The sequence below is a fragment of the Pogonomyrmex barbatus genome, unplaced genomic scaffold (genome assembly GCF_055798465.1).
Source record: "Pogonomyrmex barbatus isolate J1 unplaced genomic scaffold, ASM5579846v1 scaffold9, whole genome shotgun sequence".
Lineage (NCBI taxonomy): Eukaryota > Metazoa > Arthropoda > Insecta > Hymenoptera > Formicidae > Pogonomyrmex > Pogonomyrmex barbatus.
The window spans coordinates 6518985-6536586 of NW_028297193.1; the positions used below are offsets into that span (position 1 = coordinate 6518985).

Below are 17602 nucleotides of genomic sequence, written 5' to 3' on the forward strand. Positions count from 1 at the left end.
AATATGTCATTTCAATAAATGGTAATAATGACTCATTATATTCAAGTAATATAGATTGCTATCGAAAGGATACTCGTGTGTTGCATTATGTAGATATACTCGAATTTATGTCATAAGTAAATTAATCACAATTTATTTGTATGTTGTTATGTTATATGTGGTATATAAGTATTTTATATTCAATTTTTTTCTAAAGATTTTTAAACATAATTATCATTTAATGAATTCCTTCCAAAATACTAAATGTTTTATATTGATATAATTCCGGTCCACCATAACCATATAGTATCTTTCCTCGGCCATTCTCGTCGTAATAGGGATAGCGATACTTCGGCCTTGAAAAAAAAAAAAAAAGGAAGATTACGATACTACCAATTAATATTCTTTCGCAAAAAAGTTTTCTTATTGTTTTGAAGCATAATAATCAATATCGCATATTTTTGTGTTTAATATCAACAATTAATTAATATTGATTAATTTTATTAATATATTTCACAATTAATTCTATACCCCCATAATTGATTTTACATTTTATATTTTATACACGTTTTGCTTCACTTACCGTTCGAAATATTGGAAATTAGGTGCTTTGGGTTCCGCGAGAGTAGCCTTACTTTCGTCAATTAGAGCAAAAAAAAAGACGGCGAATGTCGTTAATGCAACCACAGTAGTCAGCCACTGTAATTAAAAATCAAAATTTAGGAAAATTAAAGCAAAGAAGTTTGCACTGTTTTTTTATTCAACGCATATTGCTTTATAAAATAGCTACATTTATTAAATATTAATAAGCCTTAAGAGAAATTCGAAGGAAATGTTGCATTTGAATATAGCAACATTAGAAAGTTGCAGCAGATGGTGAGTGTTAAATAAATTTGACAAACGACCAATTTGATATATTCGAAAAAAATATATATATATTTACTAGGTTTATGAAACATATTTGCAGTTTATTAAAATAATTTTTTTATTACTTACGGAGATAAAAGTCGCCATTATAAACGGCCAGAAGTGAACCTATTTAAATATTATTGATTAAAAGTAGGAAATTTTAAAAATAATGCCAAGTAAAAATATCTTCTTGGTAGAACAATTGTTAATCGTTCGTCGAATTAGTCACACTACTGGATTTAACAAATCAATATTACGAGACAATATTGATCGTGGATGAAACTCGACGTTCTAGAAATGCGTCAGAACTCAGTCTAAATTTCTTCGTACCCCTACCATCCCAATTCTTTCCTTGACATCGTGTAAAGTGAAAGTTCTAGGATACTTTGTGCTACATACATTGATTGCTTCACCTGGGAGGTTGACCATGAATTCACGATACCCGAAAATCTGTATTTTGTAAAGGTATTCAGGTAAAATAATATTTTCTTAATTATGATTATGTTAAGAGAGATAGCATTAACAACAAAGTATAAGAATACTAAAAAGAAAGCATGTTTCTAATCTCTAAATCGCTAATTGTTGTTATCTTAGATAACGACAATAAGGCGTTTTGATTAAAACATATTGTTAATATCGAGTATGCACACATCTATTTTAATAACAGTATGCACGTCTATTTTAATTGCAAATATTTAATCAAAATCAATTTTGTGAAAATTATCAATATATTCAGTGTTAAACAGAAAAAAAATTATTGAATCATCTCTTTGTGTATAATCATTATTAATATTAATGCTTAATGATTAAAATTAATTAAAATTGTAAGTATTAATAATTAATCAAAATTTCTATTTTTTAAAATATATTTATGATGAATTATATTTATGTCAGTTAGATTTTAATAAAACTTTCATGTTTTGTTAACAGAAATTATATTGTTAAAAATTTATTTAATAATTTAATGTTTCAATTTGTCACAGATACAGCCCATGAATTTTTGTATCCAATACCCATTCCTAGTTTTGTTATTGCATGTTCTCCAAAACGCCCGTTTTCCTGTTCGTATCGACTTCTTCTTTGTTTGCCGACTTCTGGATCAAAATCCCATTGAGTTTTCTATGTAAAGATATTAAGATATAGATATTTAAATATATATTTTTATTTATTTATTAACACACACACCCACACACACACACACACACACACACACACACACACACACACACACACACACACACACACATCTACGTGTGTGTGGGGGGGGGGGGTGCATGATGCAAAATTATGTCACATATATCACATAGTTACCTTATGTGTAGAAGGTAAGCCTGCTATGTTATATTGAATAAAATCGTGTACAAATCTATAGATTGTAGCATTTGTGATTGACACATTAGTTTCACTGTGAAGTAATAATGCTACCAACGCGGTAATCTATAATAGAATGCATAAAGAAAAGAGAGATTTTCAAATAAATTATTCATATTATTACATGATTATTATTGTTATTACTATTACTATATTAACAATATACAACAACATTAAATTAAATTATTTTTCCTGATATATTTCTTTTATCACTTATCAATAGCTTTGAAGCTCTTATTTTATTGAAAATTCAACTTTTTTGAATTTTTCATGAAATAAACATACCCATACTCGACTCCAATACATAGTTCGATTCGTCTCAGGAATGGTATCGCTATCGACACGAAATGTAACTATGAAACTTATACAGAAATCCGGTGTGTTTATATGTGGGAATGCACGCAATCTATCGTAATACCGGCAGTGAAAGTAAAAACTCGATCGCTTAACGACGCGCGAGAGTTTAAAAAGTTGCGTTAGATCATCCTGCGAATGACAATTGATTATTCATGAATCGATATCTCATTCGAAACACGAATTTTCTACGATGTACGAGGGGTAGGAGGAAATAAAAGCCAGATGAGATTCGAATGGAATCAGTTGTTCATTACTTTCCCGTAAGTGCTTTTGTAACTTCAATGAGCTATGTGTGTCGATAAAGTGCTTTTAATAACTGTCGTTTGGGCGGTAAGTAATTTACAGGCCTGTTTTTTTTTAGCTGATTTTGTACTAGTTCACAATTTATCTTTCTTTCTTACACTGGAAGGAGAAAGATAAACTCTGAACTAGTGCAGCCTAAAGAGCTTCAGCTAAAAAGAACAGACTCTACATTAATAAGAAACGAGTTCATTTGCTTCTCTGGCTTAATACGAAAAATTTTAATTTCCTCCTATAAATATATTTTTACTCACATTTCTTATTAAATAATCCTGCAATCAAAATGTTAATTAGTTAATTAGTAAGCTAGTAATGGAATTAATTTGAACAATTAAATATTCTATTAATAAAAATGAAAATACGATTGTTATGTTGGGCAGACAAGCGCATGGTGTAGCGATCAAACATTGATGCGGAATGCCAGGACATTTGATTCATCGTTCTTTGCGTGGCCGCAAATGTTATTTAGAAATCGACTTGATTTCTCAATCTTCCCAAAACTTCCTAATCAATCGCAGCTTCAAGAGTGGACCAAGAACTGTTTTGCGAATCTGCTACGTCTCGCGCTATTCATAAGTATGAAGAAAGAACCCATGCACATCGAGTTCAAACCCGAGGATGGGCCGCGCGCTGCTAAAGATTATCAACAGCGTTTTGGATATCGAGGAGAGTGGCTCATTAAACAATTGGGAAATGGTCTTGATATTCGATTGAATAGACAACCTATGCCTAATACGTTTTTGATGCCACCTCCAATTCCCTTCAAAGGTGATAGTAATTTCTCCTAGTCCGCAACAAATGCACTCAAATATAATCGATATGAAACGAAACTATGCATTACGTTAACTTAAGCTAGTAATAAAATAGTTTTAGTGAATTATAAAATAAAAAGTAATCTAAGATAATTTGTATTACTGTTTATTTTGTAAATTACACACACACACACACACACACACACACACACACACACACACACACACACACACACACACACACACACACACACACACACAGGGTGTCCGGCATATCACTTCATATGTAGGTAGAGCTGGTAAAACTGAATAAAAAATTCTTCTATTATTTTGCAATTTTCGCGCGCTTGCATTTGCCGGTCTAATATGGTGATTTTTAATAATTAATAACTCGATAATTATCGCGAAAATTGCAAAATGATAGAAAACTTTTCTACTCAGTTTTACCAGCTCTACTTGCATACGAGAGGTGATATGACTGATGCCAGACACTCTGTATGTGTGTGTGTGTATATATATATATATATATATATATATATATATATATATATGAAATAAATGAAATCGTAAATGAACGTATTTTGTTGAAAATGAATTATTTTATAAGAAAATGTATAGAATAATGTATCTGAGATTATATGTAATCGTAAGAATAATGTTTCATGTGGAGACAAAAATATTTATAGTGCCCACACTTTCACATAATCCACTTGAAGTGCTGTTTTTGTATCCCACGTGGGATACCATTGATCCTTCGCTTGGTAAAAATTGTACATTGCCTATGAAGAATAATTTAATTAATATTTAATTGTGTTGATTGTATTAATTTCAAAGATTTCTTAAATTTTAAGAAGTTTGATTTTAAATATTCAATAATATACCTTCGCCTGTACATTTCGCCAAGGCTTAACATAACCGCTGCTTGTAACATGATCCTGAAACTCGTGAATGCCTCCAACAGCTACTCCCAAAGTTAAATAGGACTGCACGATAAGCAACGTCATTAAGATTTTTATCTCATCGTTATTATAGATTTAATAAAAGTATACAAGTAGAGAACAAATCTCTATTACCGAAGACAAATATAATAATATAATTTTAAAATATTTACCGGTTTGGCAAACGATACATCTATGGTTTGCTCGCCATATTGTACTCCGTCAACTTTCGTCACAATGCGACCGCTCTTCCACTCGATCTCGAAGATATGAAAATCATCCGACCAAGGTTTACCCGAATTTCTTTTGGGCAATGTCTCGCGATTATTATTATATATGTCACTCCCATTAACAGTTACGACCAGACCGCCTGCGGTTAATACACGGCCGCTGACGACCTCACCATCGGGAGTTCTCAGTTCTTCGTTGCCCACCGAAGATGCAATTCTAATTTCGTTATGCAATCCTCTATCCCATGTTTTTTCGCGGCTTTCCAGAGTAATTACTACAAGGCAAACATTTACAGAATAGATGAAATCAATGATACAAAGTTGTAATAAACTTACCAGGATATACCCAGTCACCATGTGGTAACTTAGCTCTTACTTCGATACGTCCAAAGAGAAATTCGAATTTTTCCTTTGTGTTAATACGTCCGGAGATAACAGGGGGCAAAATAGATGCGCCAAAACCTTGGCGTAGACAATCATGTGAACCAATATTGCCTGTGCAACTAAAAAATACAAAGTACCTAAGTAAATTTAATTTTAATGAATAAGATAAGATAGATAGCATTACTCGGACAGGATCTTGTCCAATGTTTCTTTCTGAATTTATATCGATAAATTCATTCGATAATTGCTTATATAGTTAAGAAAAATTATTAGACATCTAAAATCCTATCTACTGAATAATGCTATCTGTTATCCTATTCTTTCCTCGGTTGTATTCCTATTCTTATCTCGATTTATTACATTAATTAACATTTTAATATTTTTAATATATAATTTTTTAATTTTATATATTCACTTACTCGTCCAAAGTTAATTTTTCACGCAACACAAACTCCCTGCTATATTTATTTTCAAGCAATACCGGCTTAATACGAAGCCGTCCATCGCTAATATCCGTTACATTATCGGTCATGTAGACGACAAATTCATAATCCTAGATAAAAATAACATATTAACAAAAACTGGTTTTTATATTGATTTTAAATAACTATAATCACTTCTCAGCGACACATACCGGCATACCAGCAAACTGTTTCAATAAATTCCATTTTGTACTATTAAGATTGTCAAAGTTGTCTTCAAAGATGAGTTGACGCGGACAAGCTTGTCGTCGTCCACCGTTCTCGAAAATCCATGTGACCGATGTAGTCGTACAACTCTGTGTATTTGAAGCTGTATCAGCGACGTGCAGGCTGCCATCGTAATTATAAAAATCTAAAAACAAAATTATAACAATTAAAAAAATTGCACACTTTGTAATTCTTCTAATATAAAAATTATCTTTACAGGATAAATTGAATTAAATAGATAATAAAATTGCATAGTTCATTTTTAAGTAGTTTGTTTTAAATATATATAAAATAAGAATAATAAAAGAAACTGATGATTACTTTAATTTTAATTAATATTTATATAGATCTTACCGATAACACGATATGATTGATCAATTAAATTGTAACCCAACCCCTCGTACACAACATGAACCCAATAATAGATAATGTCGTCTCTTTTTAACTGGGTGCGCCGATCTTCATAAGTCCATCGTCCATTCCGAACTTTGATAATATCTTTTGCGATATGTCCTGCTTCCAAGCCATCAAAATCTTCGTTGAATTTTATATGGAAAGCGACCAATGTAATTCCATGCTCATCTTTATAAAAAAGTGTTATGATTAGAAGAAATTCTTTTAATTATAATATATTATTTATTTGTTTAGTAATACAAATTGTATTATCTCACCAGGAATGGAAACGCGCAGTCCCATAGGATGGAGTGGCTGCACTGTAGCTTCTGGAGGTCGATAAGCATAATTCTCACAAATGATTGCGAGAAATATAATAGAGAGAATCAATCTCGCAGATATAAGATATTTTCTCATGTCTATTGTAACGTCGTTCTTGAATTAATTAGTTTCCTTATCTTAGTAATAAGTTTCCTTATCTTTTCCTAATGCCTGAATTCTTCAAATTTGATATTTTGTTTCTTTCTTACTTCTTTAACATATACGATTTCCGAAGGTTAACCAGTTTCTTTTGATAGTGAAACAGGAAAGATTTTATTGGCATACACTGATTCGTTAAGCTGGACGATGCACGACTAGTCGTATGCTAACTTACCAAGGCTTCTTATAGAGAGTCTTTTATTCTCCCTTCTACTTAAATAGCTCGATGGAAAACCGGAATGGTTACTGCGTCAATGCATTGACCGTGAATATCTGTTTCCTCATTTTTTTAGTATTTATTGCCTTGTACATTATTTAATCTTATTAATGAAGACGCCCCTCTGAAACGTACTGATATCTACTGATATCATGTAAAAAAATAACTGATATCATGTAAAAAACGCACATAATACTTGGACAGAAATTAATAATTTTTTAATTCGATGTGACAGGTTTAACTTACTTTTAATAGCTAAAATAAATTTATTTAAAGCAATAAAATAATTAAAATAATTAAATTATTTAAAATTTTTTTATGTGTAATTTTATTGGATCATTTCAAGACCAACAGCCACCTCTCGCACTTTTCTTTATAAATTAGAATATTTTAAACAAAGTATTGAAGAATACAAGAATATAAAGAACTGTATGAAATAGTTATATCGCACCTTTTTGAGACTGATTATTAAAATTTTACGCAAATAAATGCAAAACTGAAATTGCTTACTGGCTACGTTCAACGTTTATTTTGCAATTGTTGAATATTATCTGCTCTGAAATTGGGTTATTCCTCTCTTAAAAGTATAATCCATTCTTTGAGTAAAAAACATTCAATAGTTGTAAAATAAATGTTTTGCTGAACGTGGCTATTGCCAAGTAACGCAGACTAAGATATTTGATTTTATTTATTTCTTTTATTTTAATAAATTATTAAACTTCATCTGATATCAATTTAAGAACTGTGAAAATAGAAATATATATCAACAAATAGACAATAGAGACTTTCATCGGCAGAGTGGGTCTTCGTGTCGAACAATTTTTTACTTTTCTAAATTTCAAGACAATGCTTATCGTGAACTACGTGTCGTTAATTCAACGATCTTGCAACGTAGTCTACTCAAAGCTAATTCTAAATTTTACCCTTTCCCTATTAAATCGATAATCAAATTTGAAATCGATTAATCCCCGATTATTGGAAATTATTTTTATTGCGAAAAATATTACCCCAGCCAGGAATCGAACCTGGATTGCTCGCTTAACGTGCGAATCCATTCGACTACTGAGATATGTGATAATATTTATCGCAAGAAATATATATATTTCTATTTTATATATATATATATATATATATATATTCCTATTGCAACTTCTGTTTTACTTCATTAGGTATACGACTTAGATACCACTGATGCGACTGGCCGGGCGCAGTAGCCAATATGCCTCTCGTATTTATATGTGTCGTTTCCTGATTATAGGAATAGCGTTCACCATGAAGATCGGTTAAAACGCCACCGATTGCATGAAGAATGGCCTCGGGTGCACAAGTGTCCCATCTCTTGCATCCGCGACTGGCAAATACATATGCATGAGCCTTTCCTTCTAATAGAAGAATTATCTGAACAGATATATATGTAGTGTCTCTTTTGTATAATTCGATTAATTAAAAATATATTTTAAATAATTCAGAAATTGTACATAAGAATCATAATTAATTACCTTGTGCCCAGCGCCACCGACGCGCATCACTTTGTCAGGATTCAGCGACTTTATGGCGCTTTGGACAATACTGTCGGAATGCGAACTGAAAAGGAAGACAATATATTTAACAAAAAATATTCAAGTACAAATATTAAAATCATTCATTACCGAGTAGTTGTGATTATTCTCTTTTCTTGTGGAGGTGATTTCGGCATAAATCCTCCGAATCCCGCGCCATCGATACCCCACAATGTACGGCCGTTTTCAACATACATGCCATTTTCATCATTCTTGTAATAGGGTTGATGTATCACGCCTCCGATTGCCGTTTTGCCAATTGCCACACCAACCAACACTGTGACATGTTCCACTAGTCCTTGCGTGTATTCTGCCGTACCTGTAACGTAAATTTGTAAATAATATTTGAAAGTACAAATGTATTTGTGGCACAGAATTTTTCTTTATATTTAAAGTAAAAATCAATACCATCCAGAGGGTCTACCCAGACGCACACATCTTTAGGATTAATATCCTCCAAGTGTGTTGGTAGTTTCATCTGCAATACCTCTTGATCTGCTTCTGTGATGATCCATTCCGATGGTACCTCACAGTTAGATGGTTCTTCCTCACCAATAATCGTGATATTTGGAAATTGACGACTGAGTGAAGTTATGATACATTGTTGGGCGCAACGATCTGCCTCTGTTTGCAGATCATTTTTACCTTTTTGCACAATATTTAATCCACCTTTGTTTAAAACATCTCGAATTATTTTTCCGGCTTGTACTGTGGCAGATACAGAGGATGCCACTATCCGTGTTAACAGAGCGGCACTTTGAGCCATTTTATGAATACTTTGTAGAGATAAGAATAACAATGATATGATATATCATCGATAAGTTATGCTCGTTTTGGAGAAATCCAGATGATATCTAAGATACTTTCACATCTGAAAGCTAATCGTAAAAGTAACATTAATCTAAGAATAATAATTTCATGCAAAATAGAAAATGAATTTTATAACACAGATATCTCTAAATTCCTGTGTAATTATTATCATATATAAACTTTTAGAAAAATGACTCATCCTAACAAATAAATATACATACATATATATATATATATATATATATACATATATATATATATATTTTTTTTTTTATTATTTATGTTGAGATGATTTGCTTTTTTCTTCTTTATATTGATATAAATTTTTGTCATAAAGTCTAAATTAAAAAAAAATACTATTCCATTTAAAAACAAAACCTAACCAAGATCAACGCCATAAATAATTGTAAAACAGAAACGTAAGGATAACATGTGAATTTATAATTTATGCGTTTATTTTATATAATTTATACATTGTACATTTTTTAATTACTTACAATTATTTCAGGTAACGTTATGACAAATAAAAAGAATACTAATGTGATATATCAGTAGCATAAACGCTAAAAGAGGAAATTAGGTTAGATTAGGTTAAGATTGCTCATAAGCATGAACACGTGTAAATACGTTTTGAATGTGAATAACAATGATAGTTTATCAAAAAGAAAGAAACAAATCATTGAAAGAAATCTATTACTTTGCTAAGAAAATTAATAAAATTATTTAAAAAGTTTTAATCAAAGGCAAGTAAGTTGTAGCTACAAAGTTAAGATGTTTACGATTGTTCTTGCAAGTCGTATTTTCTCTAATATTTTTGTTTTGTCATAAATCAGATATAAAATGTTATATAAAAGGTTTTTACCTTTAATGACTTCTTGGTTATCAAAAAAGAATAGGTACGTTGTGAATATATATTACTCGACGTTAACTGATAAGAGCTTAGAGCATCAGAAAGAGGATATAGATACAACACAAATGAAAGAATTGATTGAAAAAATAAAACTATCAATAGATCAAAAGAAAATGAAGAAAAAGGAAGAAATGGAATCTGGTAAAAAATTATCGCAAAGTAAGAAAACGTTGGACGTTATTAATTATATAAAAAAAGTTAATCCGGATATAGTTGATGTAATTAAACTTATGACATGTCTACCACTTAAAAAAACCGATACAAATAGATTATATGTGATTGACAAAAATACTGCTATTGAATATGTATCTTTGATAAAAGATGATCTATTAAAAAATACATGTTACATTGCTGAATTGAATCCTGGTTTTGGTATATTAACAACAGAATTGTTGAAGGCTAATGTACCGTTAATTCATTTATACGAAGGAAATTTGATATTACATGAGATGTTGAAAACATTCTGTATGAAATATCCTGGCAAACTAAATTTAACCTCAGTTGAAAATACAAATCTCTTTGGTATGGCAAGAGCATATTATGATCACATTTCTACTGAAAAATTTCAAAAGGTTTTTGAAAACATAAAAAGCAAAAATTGGGAAGATGAAACTTACATGCAAATAATATGTGCAACAGACAATCGAAACTTATTTGTATTTATTGTATATAATTTAATCTTTCGCAAGGGTTTCATGCTTCATGGAAGACCTGTCTTTTATATTGCGATACTTCCATCAGTATGGCACGTTAGTATCACGTTTTCTCTTAAAATATCTTTGAATAAACTTGATAATTCATTTTAATATTCATTATAATATGTTTTAGAAATATAATTGTACCATCAGCAATCATAGAACATATACTTATTCAAAAGTGATGTTCAAATTAATGTTTAATTGCGAACTTCTGGGATCATTAAACAGAAAAGCTTTCATACCTTGGCCAACAAGAAAATACAACACTACAGGTACAAGTCGTTTAATAAAGAAACAAGATTACGAGCACATTTATGTGATAAAACTGGAACCCAAAGCTGACATTTATTCACAATTATCGCAAAAAGATTGGATAATATTTTCCTATTTTGTGAAGTATCACATGCGGAAACGTTCTACTAGAGTAATACCTGCATTGGAGTAAGTATGGCAAAAGAACTATATAATTTCTGTTATAGAAAATGTATGTTTAAATCAAATATACATTTTTGTTCACTTTACAATCACATATTACTTTATCTCCAGAAAATGGGCACCGGGCTGTGGAATCAAACTAATAGCCAAAGATTATACAATATATACAGAATTTGGAGACTTAACACCAACAAAAATTCTAGAACTTTTTAAAGAATTTAAGACTTGGCCGGAATACAAAGAGAACGATTTCGTAACTTCTATGAACAATACTCTAGGTGTATATCACACATTGAATTTTTTAGATGAAGAATAATTTTGTATGTTTCTTATAAATATAAAATTATAAAAAAACCTTGTATTTAAATTTATATTTAAAAATTTACATTTATATTTAAAAATTTACATTATAACATTCTTCTTTATCACCTTATGCGAGTGATTTAACTGTTTTGATGGTCGCACGTTGTCCCAGAATTATGATTGATTCCTCTTCCTCTTCTCTACTTGATTCGTGCATATATAAACAACTTTCTTGCAGATTGCATATGCGTATGTAAGGACTTACTAATGTATTAGTGAAGATTATCGCTCTCTGGTCAGTATACTCTTTCATTTTCTTTTGTTTGACAGTGGTTAGCCTTGAAATATCATAGTCACCGTTACATCGGCTCAGTGTAATTGCGCGATGCGAGGAAATCTTGCACCATCTCTCAAGTTCATATCTCGTTGATACGTGCGTGACATTCCTATTTTTTTCTGTTTTTTAATTCGAGAGGTCAGTGTATTAAGAATTGTAAGAAAAACTATCTATCTCGAAACATTTATTGGAAACGTCATTAGAATCAATTAGAATCAGAATACAGTTAGAAGTGCATAATTTGTATCACTGATAATTATTTAGATAATTTGTGATATAAACTATAATGAATATTCTTTTTAAAATATATCATGTCTGACTTTTTTCCTTTTTTTGCTATTGAAGAGATTTTGCTATTAGAAGCGGATGAAAACGCTTGACATTTTTACTATCTTTTCGTTATCTGCATTATCACTAGAGACATAAATATTTATGCATAGCTGCATTCTGGTTTTAAATGAATCTCTCATCAAATTTGATATTAAGCGAGGATTCATTTTCCTTATCTGAATTTATAAGTATCTGTACTTTTAATTTTCTCAGTGGCTTGATCTAGTCCAACAGTGAAGATGAATTGTTTGTACACCGGTTTTATATTTTTTGCGTATAACTATATAATATGGGGCCAAGATATAGTGTATCCAACAAGTGAAGAGATGTCTCACGTCAGTGGTGGCAATTCCACGGTAACGTAATATTAATATTATGACAAATTTTTTTTTTCTTTTTTTTCTCTTATATATTCATTCTCACAGAAGATGACGGAACGTATACCCATATCTTCACCGGGTAGTTGCCCGGAAAACATGCTTCTCTATCCAGGCGATGGAGCGAAGGACGCCTGGGTATGCGATTGTAGATCTGGATTCTTATATTTTCCATTGAATGATTCCTGTCACGAAGCCTACAGACAAGGCCCTTGTCCACCCAAGAATTATGTTGTTCTTCCCGAGAACGAGACAGTTCCTCGTTGCGTAGAGAATCCTTGCTTGGAGGATGGCGTGGTACCGTACAACAACACGTGTTATCCTCTTAGAACAATAGGAGGCCCGTGCGAACCTGATGGAGTAATAGGCGTGAACGAGACTACCTTCCAATTGGAATGCGAAGAAGCGGATATCGCACCTTTTATTATAATTGATGTTCCCCCAAGAAAATGTCCACCAGGCAGCCGTAGGAGTACACTCGGTGAATGCAAAAAAGTATGAATACATATCTTGATTCTCTCTCTCTCTCTCTCTCTCTCTCTCTCTCTCTCTCTCTCAATAAATAAATATATGTGTAGGCCGAGATAAATTAAATAAAAAATAGATAAATCAGACATTACTTGGTCAGACAAGATCTTTAGCGTTTATTAATAACTTTATTAATAACTTTGTTAGTTTTTAAATTTATTCAATTTATTAAACAATTGAGTTTATTAAAATTATATTTTATTGTGAAAAGTATTATCTTAACTCTCTATCCTGATTATAATAGACATTAAAAATCCTGTCCGATCAAATAATGTCTGATTTATCTATTTATTGTCTTGATCCCATTCGTGATTATTTTGGTATATATGCATTTTAGACAATTCGACATACGAGATACATTGCAATGTCATATGTACTAAATTTTCCAGGTTAAGCAACGTACATTACATCAAGTTGCATGAGGATAACTTCGATATATGTATTTTATATTATAATTTATATACAAACAATATATTTTATAATAGAATACTTAAAGAATATTAAATAACGAAATTAGGCATCATATAACAAGTATTTCTTATATTACAATTTTAATATAATAGCCTTTTATGAATCATATATATGTAATAGCATCAAACAAGTATAAAAGAAATAGTTATTAACTTTTATTATTGTATTCTTATAACTATACTTATATTTGTTATACTTGAAAATATATCATAATATGTACATTGTTAATGCTATCTTTATATAAGTCTTATATAATCAAATTAAAAACATATGCCAAAACTACAAGAACTTTTTTTTATTATTAATGAAAACTATATGTTTATGAGATTCTAAAAATATTTTGTTTGATATATATATAGTGATTTTTTAATGAAGACATTAGACTACTATCTTTTTTGCAAAATTGATTGACTCTGAATCAAACATATGTATTATACCAATATTCATTTTGCTAGCAATAATTTTGTGCGCTTTGAAATTAACAAAGAATATCATATGATGTAAATATTTACATGTATGCAAGTTTTTTAAGATTTAAATCTCATTCGTCAAATTAACAAAAGTATTATCAAATTCACTCCTGAAAAAATGTTTGGTTATCAAATTTTAACTTGGCTCCTGCTGCTGATTACTTGTGGTAGCTTCTATTAATTTTTGCCTCGCTCTGTACATGGAGACTTTCATATTTTCCAGCTGATGATATCTTAATAGTTTTAAGACAGCAAAAACTGACAAACCAACCCAAATTGACAGACTGCTCCAAATGCCAAACTGAGCAGCACCAAGCTCAATGTAAAAACCAGATGTATCGATACCATCAGCCTTATCTATATCATTTCCAGATGCTAGTTCGCATGATGGAAATCTTTTGGTCATACATTGACACCATGTCATAAAACCCAAAGTTACTATAATTGCCGCGATTAAAGTAACAATAATAAGAATAATGGAAGTGACAACATCTATAAATGCAGAGAGAAACGAGCTGTCTTCGTTACGATACATGAATAAGGACAATCGGTAGATTTGTATTGTTGATGTCACGAGAAGTATCAAGCCTACAAATATCGTGTAATTACAATACGCCTGTGATGCCCAATTTACCACAAATTGACCATCCGATTCTTGCCACACTCCAGTTGAAAACAGAAGACAATGTCCTCTAAAAGAAGAAAAACATTCATATAATTTGTAATACAACAAAAAAGTTATCACTCACTTAGTTATCACGAGATCGATTTTACCTAAATTCATCCTGATGTAGGCTCATAGGCACAATGATGCACAGTGACAGGATAAGAGCTACGACGTAGCCCGCTATTTGGCTCAGCAGCAAAATATTTGTCAATGCCATGTTTCAAGACTGTTTAATATAGAACAATGATCGATTGCTTCACGGTCCAGATGTATCCATGAAATTATACGCAGTTACGATGAATTAATCGGAGTTCATTATTCTCGGATCCTCCGGTTCCTTCATTGACAGATCCGATTGATAACGAAATGTATCGCTAGGGGATATCTGCATATACAAGTAAACTAAACAAGTACTTAAAATATTGCGCATGCGCAAGAAAAGCGGAATGGCTAGTAACATCGACTACGTTTAGCAGAAAAAGCAGCTTTGCAATAGTTATAAAATCCTTTAATATGATTGGTTTATACATTTAGATCCATGAGAAATTAATGGCAAAAACCAATCATATCAGAGATTTTTTCAATAGTTGCAAAGCTTTCTCTGCTGAACGCAGCCATTGCTAAAGTCATAGATGTTATATACCGGGTGACACCCGTTTGATCACGTCACGATTAACTACTAGCCACTCACAGGGACCAGCGCCTAGAATTTTTCCACTTTTCAAGCTGTGAATGGCTAGTCAATCGAGACGTGATCGCGGAACGCGCGAACCAATCACAGCAAAAGAACGAACAGAATGAACGAGTTTTCTTTTGATTCTTTCGCTGTGATTGGTTCGCGCGTTCCGTTTCGCTGTGGATTTCCGCGCCATGGGACGCCAGCCTAAGTGTCGGTCCACAATAGGTGATTTAAACTTTAAGAAGTAAGAAATTGACCAATTATAATCGAATATGAAAAGAATACTCGACTATGATTAGTCAATTTCTTACGGCTTAAAGATTAAATACTTATTGTGGACCGACATTAACGCAGCGGGTAAGTTCGAGTGTGAATACGGAGAAAATTCTGGAGTCGGAGCAAAAATCTGGAATTAAAGCTGATCGGCAAGCAGGAATATCGGAGAACATACGAACCAGAGACCAGAGACCAGAGACCAGAGACCAGAGACCAGAGACCAGAGACCAGAGACCAGAGACCAGAGACCAGAGACCAGAGACCAGAGACCAGAGACCAGAGAATAAGATCAGAACAAAAGCGCAAAGAAATTGTTGGAAACAATCGTGGTTTCATTTTACGAGTAAGAAATTTGTATATTTAATCAAGCAAACCAATAGATGAATATAAGCGTGTAAAGATGAGTGGAATAAATTTTTACACATAAAAGAGATTCAATACATTTATCGATATTATAAATACTAACACTCAAATTTATTTACCGTTTTAATACAAAAAATTCAAATCTAGAAACTCGGCTCAGAATTTCAAATTATTTTATACAGTAATAAAATGGCTAAGATGAATTATAAATTTTTAAAAATATTTTTTTATGCATTGCTCATCGCTCATTTTTAGCAATAGGTCAAAATAGGTTATGTAATAAAAAAAATGATTATTTCATTATTCTGATCAACTTTGATCATATTATAATTTATTTTGATGCTAAAAATGAACGATGATAAAAAGATACTTTAATAATTAATAGCCCATATTCTGAATCCTCTTTCTTCGATAAAAGTGCTTCTAAAAGTGATTTATCTTTTGAAGTCTTTTGATTGCCTGTCAGCCTATTTTTAAAGGCACTTTTATTGATAAAAGAGGATTCAGAATATGGGTCAATATTTCAAAACATCTAATGCAACTTCTCGGGAATTGTGTATTTTGAAAGAAATGAAAATTACAAAAGTGAAGAAATTCATTAGAACATCTGTGATTTCATATGTCAAGAACTAGTTCATGTTTTCACTTTTGTAATTTTCACCTCAAAATTTAATTGATCTCACAAGTACACAGTCTCACATGCTTATAATTGCTCACCAAGGCAACTAAAAACTGAAAAGCCTAATCACACGTGGAAGCGACCATATTGCTTTCTAACCATTGGGACAGTCTTTTGATTGGCTATTTATATGTGAGTATTTTTATAGAGGCTGCGTTCCGATATTCACTGACAGTACTGAAAATATATAATTCGTGTCACACATATTATAGATTTTCAGTACTGGCAGTGAATATTGAAACGCAGCCAAAATATTACATCATGATTATTAGATATGTGTTAACATATTATAAATCTGATGCATTTGAGAATATTTTGCACAATATTTATTCAACATATTTTGTTGTACATGTACATATTATTGATAGATTGTTCAAAAACTAAAAACTAAATACCTACTAACTAAATAACTACTAACTACTACCTACTAACTACTAACTAAATAACTAAATAACTATATACATACATCGCCAAAATATTCTCATTACTATTTGTACTTTCCATCACTTTATCAAGTCATTTTGTACAGATATTAGCAGTCTAGTATTATTATATAGAAGTCTATTATATAGAAGTCGTGGTGCGACTTTGAAACGAATATGAGATTCCCTCCTTGCGAATGTGCTTCACCTCTTTATAGTATTTCGGGTGAAATGAAATCTAACCTGGATCGGTGACTCTCTTTTTTCATTCTTCCCTTTTCTAACGCTC

At 31.4% G+C, this 17602-nt stretch overlaps 8 protein-coding genes across 14 annotated transcripts; 3 read left to right on the forward strand and 5 right to left on the reverse strand.

Annotated features, from left to right (window-relative positions):
- Nucleotides 1-104: 104 nt before the first annotated feature.
- On the reverse strand, nucleotides 105-1588 carry LOC105431129 (uncharacterized). Its single transcript, XM_089085047.1, has 3 exons — nucleotides 976-1588; nucleotides 563-678; nucleotides 105-335 (listed from the first exon to the last, which is right to left on the reverse strand). The coding sequence occupies exons 1-3, from the start codon at nucleotides 991-993 to the stop codon at nucleotides 218-220; spliced, it is 252 nt and encodes an 83-aa protein (XP_088941173.1). The 5' UTR covers nucleotides 994-1588; the 3' UTR covers nucleotides 105-217.
- Nucleotides 1589-1821: 233 nt separating this feature from the next.
- On the reverse strand, nucleotides 1822-2680 carry LOC148934566 (uncharacterized). Its single transcript, XM_089085046.1, has 3 exons — nucleotides 2545-2680; nucleotides 2200-2325; nucleotides 1822-2007 (listed from the first exon to the last, which is right to left on the reverse strand). Exons 1-3 carry the CDS (start codon nucleotides 2563-2565, stop codon nucleotides 1858-1860), a joined length of 297 nt encoding a protein of 98 aa, XP_088941172.1. The 5' UTR covers nucleotides 2566-2680; the 3' UTR covers nucleotides 1822-1857.
- Nucleotides 2681-2737: 57 nt separating this feature from the next.
- Nucleotides 2738-4412, forward strand: LOC105431128 (uncharacterized). Its single transcript, XM_089085045.1, has 2 exons — nucleotides 2738-2876; nucleotides 3297-4412. Exons 1-2 carry the CDS (start codon nucleotides 2850-2852, stop codon nucleotides 3702-3704), a joined length of 435 nt encoding a protein of 144 aa, XP_088941171.1. The 5' UTR covers nucleotides 2738-2849; the 3' UTR covers nucleotides 3705-4412.
- B-gluc1 (beta-1,3-glucan recognition protein 1) lies at nucleotides 4248-7112 on the reverse strand. The gene is made up of 9 exons (XM_011645059.3): nucleotides 6958-7112; nucleotides 6581-6870; nucleotides 6264-6491; nucleotides 5855-6054; nucleotides 5640-5773; nucleotides 5173-5339; nucleotides 4780-5111; nucleotides 4550-4651; nucleotides 4248-4447 (listed from the first exon to the last, which is right to left on the reverse strand). Exons 2-9 carry the CDS (start codon nucleotides 6717-6719, stop codon nucleotides 4349-4351), a joined length of 1401 nt encoding a protein of 466 aa, XP_011643361.2. The 5' UTR covers nucleotides 6720-6870; nucleotides 6958-7112; the 3' UTR covers nucleotides 4248-4348.
- Nucleotides 7113-7676: 564 nt separating this feature from the next.
- LOC105431099 (3'(2'),5'-bisphosphate nucleotidase 1) lies at nucleotides 7677-10366 on the reverse strand. Of its 4 annotated transcripts, none has more exons than XM_089085037.1 (5): nucleotides 10231-10366; nucleotides 8967-9436; nucleotides 8649-8877; nucleotides 8499-8583; nucleotides 7677-8397 (listed from the first exon to the last, which is right to left on the reverse strand). In XM_089085037.1, the coding sequence occupies exons 2-5, from the start codon at nucleotides 9322-9324 to the stop codon at nucleotides 8140-8142; spliced, it is 930 nt and encodes a 309-aa protein (XP_088941163.1). In that variant the 5' UTR covers nucleotides 9325-9436; nucleotides 10231-10366; the 3' UTR covers nucleotides 7677-8139. The 4 variants fall into 4 exon arrangements, with proteins under 4 accessions (XP_088941163.1, XP_025075088.2, XP_025075089.2 ...); XM_025219303.2 differs by lacking the exon at nucleotides 10231-10366 and adding an exon at nucleotides 9866-10001; XM_025219304.2 differs by lacking the exon at nucleotides 10231-10366 and having other exon boundaries at nucleotides 7677-8350.
- On the forward strand, nucleotides 10209-12734 carry mtTFB2 (mitochondrial transcription factor B2). 2 transcript variants are annotated; one of them, XM_089085033.1, is made up of 5 exons: nucleotides 10209-11027; nucleotides 11107-11417; nucleotides 11523-11689; nucleotides 11953-12009; nucleotides 12595-12734. In XM_089085033.1, exons 1-4 carry the CDS (start codon nucleotides 10209-10211, stop codon nucleotides 11988-11990), a joined length of 1335 nt encoding a protein of 444 aa, XP_088941159.1. In that variant the 3' UTR covers nucleotides 11991-12009; nucleotides 12595-12734. The 2 variants fall into 2 exon arrangements, with proteins under 2 accessions (XP_088941159.1, XP_088941158.1); XM_089085032.1 differs by lacking the exon at nucleotides 12595-12734 and having other exon boundaries at nucleotides 11953-12092.
- Nucleotides 12596-14045, forward strand: LOC105431101 (uncharacterized). 3 transcript variants are annotated; one of them, XM_025219305.2, is made up of 3 exons: nucleotides 12596-12737; nucleotides 12807-13253; nucleotides 13676-14045. In XM_025219305.2, exons 1-3 carry the CDS (start codon nucleotides 12621-12623, stop codon nucleotides 13706-13708), a joined length of 597 nt encoding a protein of 198 aa, XP_025075090.2. In that variant the 5' UTR covers nucleotides 12596-12620; the 3' UTR covers nucleotides 13709-14045. The 3 variants fall into 3 exon arrangements, with proteins under 3 accessions (XP_025075090.2, XP_011643373.2, XP_088941167.1); XM_011645071.3 differs by having other exon boundaries at nucleotides 12810-13253; XM_089085041.1 differs by lacking the exon at nucleotides 13676-14045 and having other exon boundaries at nucleotides 12807-13259.
- LOC105431097 (transmembrane protein 179) lies at nucleotides 13592-15305 on the reverse strand. Its single transcript, XM_011645057.3, has 2 exons — nucleotides 15002-15305; nucleotides 13592-14919 (listed from the first exon to the last, which is right to left on the reverse strand). Exons 1-2 carry the CDS (start codon nucleotides 15109-15111, stop codon nucleotides 14364-14366), a joined length of 666 nt encoding a protein of 221 aa, XP_011643359.1. The 5' UTR covers nucleotides 15112-15305; the 3' UTR covers nucleotides 13592-14363.
- Between the last annotated feature and the right edge of the window lie 2297 nt (nucleotides 15306-17602).